Source organism: Laccaria bicolor, genomic scaffold (assembly GCF_000143565.1).
Source record: "Laccaria bicolor S238N-H82 LACBIscaffold_51 genomic scaffold, whole genome shotgun sequence".
In the NCBI taxonomy this organism is placed as follows: Eukaryota; Fungi; Basidiomycota; class Agaricomycetes; order Agaricales; family Hydnangiaceae; genus Laccaria; species Laccaria bicolor.
In genome coordinates, this window is record NW_001889922.1 from 306,650 (window position 1) to 315,729 (window position 9,080).

Genomic DNA, 9,080 nt, shown 5'->3' on the forward strand with positions numbered 1-9,080 from the left:
TTCAATGAAAGTGCACACCATTAATTATGAAAAAGGCAATGAATACACCTAACCCAGTGAATGAAATACCTATTGAAAGCACACAGGTTTAATTATGAAAAGTACAATGAAAGAACTGAACAGCTTCAATGAAATATTCATAGAAAGCGCATGATAATAATTATGAAAGCTTTTATGAAAGCTCCTAAGAAATGTTATGAAAGGGTCCTGTGGTCTTTGCCTACATTTTATGAAAAGAACATAGCCTTTATGAGAAAGAAAGACACAGGACACACCTATGAAAGGCCTTTCATAAAACTTGTGGACTTATACACACAGCTCTACAGGCAAGTGCCTTGGTTTTATGATAAAAGTGGTAGCCACCAGTCAATACACTATGAGCCGCAATCGGGGAATACTATATAAACCGGGCTTTCCTGGACAAGCAGAAGGCGCGTGCCAATCATGCATCCTATCAGGATGCTGGGAACGGACGAGAAACACCCAGTGAGTATGTCATATGCAAGCTGGAGCTATTGCAGTTTGTTTATAACTACATGGATAGGGAATTGATCAATGAAATCGTGGAGGGTGCGCCTTCCTTCTGGAGATCAATTATCACGCCACACCTGTTCCAAGATCTTGAACAGTTACGATTATCAGTCAAGTTTCATGAAGATTCACTCCTCAATATGGGAGGAGGTGAAAATTCGTATCAGAATGCGAACTGACAGGGAAGTCAGGGCCAAGCCAAGGAAAACACTCAACAAAGTCCTTATAATCCTTTTAGGAACGTACACGTCAACTTGGTAGGATGGACCAAAGCGACTTCGAACCCTCAATTCCCAAAAGACGACTCTAATGTTTCACTGCATGGAATGCTGGATGAAAAAGGTGCCCGTCCTTGCAGACATTGTGGTAGCAGAAAGCATTGGGACAGGGATTGCAAATACACCAGAAAGGGAGAAAAACGCGCTAGAGCGAACATGGTTACAACCGCAGCAGAAGACGAGCAAGCACAGGAGGATTATGACAATGCCTATTACAAATGATTTAGTGATGAAGAAGAAAGTTTAAACAACGACGTGGATTTTCAGAAGCCCTCTCAGCTGTAAAGGTTTCGAAGCTGGGAGGGGTAAGTGTAGCAACTTCTTCTCAAGTGCACTCCAACACTGAAACTTGGCAGCAGAACCTTTTGAATCCGTATTCCAATGCTCCCTCTCTAAACTCTTCATTTGTAAGACACTCGGTGCTGCCAACTATTAATCATAAGACACGTTGAAAACTTTCCAAAGAAATTAATAGTAATTTGTTGCATACGCAGACACAAGAAAGCCGTAGTACGGACAAACCAATTATCGAATTAAAAAGACATCTATCTCAACCACTTGGATGCGCCTTTTTGGGGCATGCACTATGGAAACTCTGGCCTGCCTCAACAACCCTAAGGGAAAATCAATACCAGTCATTGTTGACTCAGGGTCCGACATCACCCTGATATCTCAGAGGGCCCTGGAGCAAATGTCAGTACAACCAAAAATTCGAACTGGCCAAAGAATAAATCTTATTCAGGTTACAGGAAACATGCTGATTACTGGGTATGTCATGTTAGACTTGTACTTTGAAACTGAGGGATTAGTCCTTATCAAGGTCGAAGCGTATGTGGTTAAAGGAATGTCAGCACCCCTAATTCTAGGAAATGACTTCACTGATCAGTATGTGATTTCTCTATTAAGGGAGGAAGGACAGAGTACTCTACTATTTGGAAAGTCCAGACAAACGAAGCAAGTACACAACTCTATTACCGCTCGAGCTTTTGTTGATGAGGATGGTCATGCATTTAAGGTGCGCGCTCGACCTGATATAACAAGTAAGGTATTCAAGGCCAAATCACATAGGAAATCTCAGAAACTGAAAAGGCAGTCAACTCGGCGAACTGCAGACAATTACATTTGCACAATGGGCCCCATACAGATCGCACCTGAAACTACTCGATTGGTCAAGGTCCAAGCCAACTTTAGCAAGAATTCCGGACTTTTGTTTGTAGAAAAAAGCCTAGCAACCAGTGGTGGACCAGAAGACATATACAGGTGCGGGGATACATTGGTAAGTAAAAACTCGCCATTCATGTACATCTCTAATTTCTCCAAGAAACCAATCACCATTCCTATGGGACAGGCTATAAGTTCAAGGACAGGACCCTCAGTCGTGGTTAGACAAGGAAAGTCAGTTTTCGGAAAAGGATCGCCACACCATAAATGCGCACGCTAATCTCCTATGTAGTGTCATCAACTTGGAAGGAACTCTCCTCAAGAAAAATCTGTTCGCGCAAAAGACCAGGAGTGAAGTTAAATCATTACATGATGTGTCACGAAGGGACTACTCTGCCAAAGACCCTTTAGCCGAACCAGTGCTGGAAGGAGGGCCTAAAACCGCAGAAATGCCAGAAGGACCTACGAATTTCAAGCAAGTATTAGAGGAAGTCGACATCTCTCCAAACCTCACCCAACTCCAAAAGAAATTATTACAGGATGTTCTCAAACGCCACGAAGGGGCATTCGGACTCAAAGGAAGATTGTGGTACTACGCTGAGGAAGTAGACATTCCCCTTCTCCCAAATACTAAACCGATTTCCGTACCACCCTTTCAAGTGTCTCCCACTAACAGGGAAGTCATTGACAAACAGATGGATTCATGGCTTCAGCTGGGGGTCATTGAGCTGTCTAAAAGCCCCTGGGGAGCACCGGTGTTTATCGCCTATCGCAACAATAAACCACGAATGGTAATTGACCTGAGAAGGTTGAATGAGCAAGTTATAGCTGACGAATTTCCACTCCCTCGACAGGACAAAATATTACAGTCGTTGGAAGGCAGCCAATATCTTACAACACTTGACGCTTTAGCCAGCTTCACTCAGTTAAGTATCAAGCCAGAAGATCAAGACAAACTAGCCTTCCGAAGCCATAGAGGTCTGTTTCAGTTTAGGAGAATGCCATTTGGATACAGGAACGGACCTGCCATGTTTCAGAGAGTCATGCAGGGCATTTTGGCCCCTTTTCTCTGGATATTCGCTCTAGTATACATTGATGATATAGTAATTTTTTCGAAATCCTTTGAAGATCATCTAATTCATTTGGAATCGGTCTTGAAGGCCATATCAAACACGAAAATTACATTGTCGCCTGGGAAATGTCATTTCGCCTATCAATCTCTAATGCTACTGGGCCAGAAGGTATCACAGTTAGGTTTATCTATGCATAAGGAAAAGGTTGATGCCATTGTTAGCCTGGATAATCCCAGAAATATCCATGACTTACAAGTATTTCTGGGAATGATGGTCTATTTCTCCGCCTACATTCCCTTTTACACATGGATCGTTCACCCACTATTCCAGCTATTAAAACAGGAGAATAAGGGGAGGAAGAACAAAACACATGCAACCTTTGCAAACAGGTATTAACGCAGGCTCCAGTCTGAGCACATGTGATGCCCGGACTACTGTACCGTATATATTCTGATGCTTGCGACTTCGCTCTAGCTGCTATTCTTCAACAAGTCCAGCCAATTAAAGTTAGAGATCTGAAGGGAACTAAGACTTACGAGCTATTGGAATGCGCATTCAAAGCTAAGGAACCAATACCGGACCTCACAACTCATCTGGTGAAAGAAGACTCCGATGTTCCACCGCAGGGAGGATGGGACGAGGATTTCAAGAATACTACGGTGTACGTTGAAAGAGTTGTCGCTTACTGGTCAAGGGTTTTGCAATCCGCTGAACGGAACTACTCACCAACAGAGCGGGAGGCTTTAGCATTGAAAGAGGGACTAATCAAGTTTCAGCTGTATTTAGAGGGAGAAAAAATATTCGCTATCACTGACCATGCAGCCTTGACTTGGAGTAAGACGTTTCAGAACGTCAATCGACGACTTCTAACTTGGGGATTAGTATTTTCAGCGTTTCCGAATATGAGAATAATTCACTGAGCTGGAAGAGTCCATTCCAATGTGGACCCTGTCTCTCGACTTCGACAACATATTCCACCTCAAGAAAGTCCCCTAGATGACAATGTTAACCCATTAGAATTGAAACCAGTGGAAGACCCATTACGCAACATGTACGAGGAGCTGGGGCCAAGGTTTGAAGAAAAATTGTTGACAGCTGCTACGCGATTCACGGAAGCCGATCTTCAAGTTGAAGATGACTGTATATCCTGGAACTTACCATTAGTACTGCCAAATGGTGAAGAGGTCGAAATACCATACTCGACCTCACAATCATATTCCACTATGGTACAAATCGATGTGCACAAAATGCGAAGGTGGAAGGACACATATATCAAAGATCCACATTTCAAATCAGTAATTGAAAGCAAGGATAATGAAATGGATTTACCTTTATCTCAGTATCATCACTCTGCGGAAGGACTAATCTATTTTGAATATTCCGCGGGGAACACTCGGTTGTGCGTACCCAAGGATCTTCGAATCGAAGTAATGCAAGAAGTTCATAACACAGTAACGGAAGCAGCGCATGGGGGTTACTTCAAAACGTACAATAGAATTAGCAGAACATACTATTGGCTAAGGATGTCTAGGGAAATTAAGGTCTTTGTGAACACTTGTGACGTGTGTCAGAAGACCAAACCAAGATGACATGGACCTACAGGATTGCTCCAGCCCATTCCAATCCCATGACAGCCGTTTGAAGTGGTGAGTGTGGATTTTATACCTGAATTACCAATATCAAACGTCTTTGACAATATTTTAGTGATTGTGGATAAGCTTACCAAATACGCAATCATTATCCCAACCACTATGAAGGTCACTGAAGTAGAAACGGCCAGGCTCTTCTTCAAGCATGTTATCACAAAATTCAGGATACTGCGCCAAGTAATCTCGGACAGGGACACGAGATGGAGAGGTGATTTCTGGAAGGAAATCTGCCAATTGATGGGCATGCGACAGTCCCTGACTACATCATACCATCCACAAGCCGACGGACAAGCAGAGGTATTGAATCAGGGTCTTGAAATTTCAATTCGTGCTTATATCGGTCCAGATCGAGATGATTGGAGTGAGATTCTGGACACTTTGATGCTATCCTATAACTCTTCACCACACACTGCTACAGGGTTTAGTCCAGCTTACCTCTTATGAGGATACCACCCTATCATGAACACTACCATCCTAGGTCGACCGTCCAGCATAGATTGAACAGAAGCGTCGAGTTCAGGGAATGCCGATCAGGACACGATACACGACAAGGTGCTAGATCTAGTGGAAGGGTTCGCTGCTGAAAGAGCAAAGGCCAGGGACATGCTTCTTTTAGGTCAGTTATTTCAAAAGAAAGCATATAACAAAGGGAGACTGAACTGGGAATTTGAGAAAGGAGACAAGGTCATGATAAATCGAAAGAACCTTGGCTTGCTGAGAGACGAGAAAGGGAGGGGTGACAAATTGATATTTACATGAACGCGATATAAATGCAATACTTACAAAAAATGGGTCTTGTAGGCTCCCACAGTAGCAATCATCAAACCAAACGGCGGGCTGAACGTACAAATAGTGGGGGTGGAAAACACTGTCAATGTTATGGTATTTGTTGAGAATAAGAACATCAATTTCTGAAATTTATTACTTCATACTGACCCAGTGTGGTTTCATTACTTCTACAACAAATACTGGTTAGTCTCTATTGGCTGAATGTATAATGTATATATTCTGAGAGTACACTGTCTCAACATTCATTACCTTCCTGAATACTTAGACATAAGTCAATAGTCTCATTGAGAAAGTGTGCAAACAGACAAAATCAGTGGGTAGCTTGCTCACAGTATTTTGTGAATAAGCAGATAATGAATTTACCAAAAATCCACATATACTGCTGCCTCCAACCTGATCATTACTCATATTATTACATGCAGGTTGCAAATATCTAAGAAGTATAACACTCATGCCACAAGCATCCTAGTTTGCTATCCTTGAAAGAGATTTTGGCAGAGCCAAGTCGAGAAATGATTAAAATACTATGTGGACGATGCAGAACCTTGCGAATAGTTGATGGAATCCAAATAAGCTTATTAGAAGCAAAGCAGATCCAGCCATCTTCATCTATAACCCATGAAGTATCAACAAGTGAATCAGCACGAACATGGATGAACTGGTTTACTAAAACAGATGTAATCTGGTTATTATTATTTGAAGATGTAACCAAATCAATCTGATTGTTGTGCTCCTGAAAATTTGATTGTTGATCACCTATCTTGGCATTCCACACCCGCACTGAGTGGTCAGATGAACCAGAGACAATTTGGTTGCCATCATATGAGAATGCAACTGAATTCACACCATGAGTGTGACCTTCCAACACCCTCAGCTTTTGCCCTGTTTTTGCATCCCATACTTGCACTAATTCACCTGAAGTAGAGACAATTTGGTGACTGTCAGGTGAAAATGCAGCTGAGTTTGGGATTGGGTTGTGCAGCTGCATTAGCTGCTGGCCTGTCTTGGTATCCCACAACCGTATTGAATCATCTAGAGAACAGGACATAATCTGCCTGCCATCAGGTGAAAATGTGACTGAGTAAACATGGCCAGTGTGACCTTGCAGCTTCATCAGATGATGGCCCATCTTTACATCCCACACCCATACTGACTGGTCCCAAGAGCCAGATACAATGTAGTCACCCTGGGGTGAAAATGCAACTGAGTGAACCCTGTCAGTGTGACCTTTTAGCTGCTTGAGCTGGTAACCTGTCCTTGTATCCCATAGACAAACTGATTTATCTTGAGAACCAGACACAATTAGATGACCATCAGGTGAGAATACAACTGATAGAACCCAATCACTGTGACCTTGCAATGTTCTCAGTTGGTATCCTGTCTTTGCATCCCATATCTTAATTAAGTGGTCATGGGAACCAGAAACAATTTGATTGCCATCCAGTGAAAACATAACTGACACAACTTGATCAGTATGACCTTGCAGCTCTTTAAGCTGGTGGCCTGACTTCATATCCCACAGCCGTACCGAATTATCCCAAGAACCAGAGACAATTTGGTGGCCATCAGGTGAGAATGAAACTGAAGTGACAAAACTTGCATGGCCTTCTTGTTCCCTCAGCTGGCCTGTGTTTGCATCCCATACATTGATTGAGCCATCATTAGAACTAGAGATGATTTTGTTGCCATCAGGTAAAAATGTGACTGATTTAACATCATTTGTATGACCTTGCAGCTTCCTCAGCAGGTGGCCTATCTTTGCATCCCACGCACCTATTGATTGGTCTCTAGAACCAGAGACAATTTGATTGCCATCAGGTGAGAATGCAACTGAGAAGACGGAACCAGAATGGCCCTGCAGTTTGCTCAGAATGTGGCCTGTGTCTGCATCCCACACCAGTATTAATTTGTCAAAGGAACCAGATACAATTTTACAGCTGTCAGGTGAGAACGAAACTGAGGACACATAATCACTGTGACCTCGCATCTTTCTTAGGTAGTCACCTGTCTTTGCATCCCATACCCACACTGAGCCACCACCACCACCAGATGCAATTTTGTGGCTATCAGGTGAGAATACAGGTGAAATAACATCATTTTCAGGACCATGCAACTCTCTTAGCACTCTGCCTGTCTTTGTATCCCACACCTGTATCAAGAAGTCACGAGCAGCAGATACTACTTCAGAGCAATCAGGTGAGAATGCAACTGATAGGACATCACTGGAATGACTTTGCAAGTTTATTATCTGGTGGCCTGTCTTTGCATCCCACAATCTTGTTGAGTTGTCCTTGGAACAAGAAACAATTTGGTTGCCATTGGATGAGAATGCAACAGACCAAACAATATCAGTATGACCCTGCAGCTTCTTTAACAAATGACCTGTCTTTATATCCCATATCAGTAATGATGAATCATGCTTAGAATGAGTGACAATCTGGTCACCCCTCCCTGATACAGCTGCATCTGTTATATGTTGGTTGGTAGTTATTGTCAGCAAAGGGAGTGTAATAGCATCTTTCAGCAATGTAATTGATGGAAGTGCAGTAAAGTGGTGTTTCCAATGTGTCCAGACTGGTGAATCTTGATACCATGTAGATAATGCTGAAATGTATAAATGTGGAGTTGACTCTGATGCATGACTACCTGCAAAATGAGCTGCAAAATGAGCTGCATCTGAGAGGTACTCCAGAAAACCTAGTGGTTGTACTCCCTAAGATTACAGTGTACATCAGTATTATTGTGCTTAACACATAAAATTATTCTTACTTTTTTGAACCATTCTTCAGCATCCTTCAATAAAGATGCACACTCAAATTTGGCATTAATAAGATTCATAGCCTCAATCCAGAATAGTAGCTTGTTACACATGAAGTCATCAAGAAATTGCAACAGTTCATTGGTTTCATCATCTGCAGGTGCTGCCTGAGAGAGGTGTGTAGCCCAATGTCGGGATGCATATTGTAGAACAGGTGGGAGATTTCTGAGCTTTTCATCATCAAGTGCAGGCACATCAGAATCAAATTGAAATGATGACTTGAGGTTACACATATTGAAATGCAGCAGTTCTCCCATGATGGAGAAACACTTACAAGCCAGGATCACATGATGAGCAACTTTGTCACAGAATACATTGATCTCTTGACTTGGACAGCCTTGCTTCAGAGAGATGGTGAATTTTGCTTGCACTTGAGTGAAAATGAAATCAGGAAATGATGTGTGGTACCAGTAGACACATTCATCTTTAGAAGAAATGAACAGGACAGCATGCAGAGATTCTATAGTTTTCTCAACTGTATCCTGATCACTGTCACTCAGATGAGCTATAACAGACACACTGATCCTGCTTTCTGCACACAGAATTGTGTGGAGGATCTGCAACCGTTCATCACAGATACGGTCATCAGAAAAAGTATCTCCCAGGATCTTCTGATACAGCTCATCAACTGCATTTTGTTCAGGCCCCCTACTTGATACTGGCCATGAGTTTACAATAAATTGTAACTCTTTGCACTTCTCATGAACTGAGAAAGGTTGACTAGGAGAGGATATGAATCTCACAGCAGTAGCAGCATAAATAAAGAATCCCTGTGCCTGGC

At 42.4% G+C, this 9,080-nt stretch overlaps 1 protein-coding gene across 1 annotated transcript; it reads left to right on the forward strand.

Annotated features, from left to right (window-relative positions):
- Positions 1-343: 343 nt before the first annotated feature.
- LACBIDRAFT_312388 (uncharacterized protein) lies at positions 344-1,031 on the forward strand (the record flags this gene model as incomplete). Its single annotated transcript, XM_001888081.1, has 3 exons — positions 344-486; positions 545-681; positions 730-1,031. The coding sequence occupies 3 exons, from the start codon at positions 344-346 to the stop codon at positions 1,029-1,031; spliced, it is 582 nt and encodes a 193-aa protein (XP_001888116.1).
- Between the last annotated feature and the right edge of the window lie 8,049 nt (positions 1,032-9,080).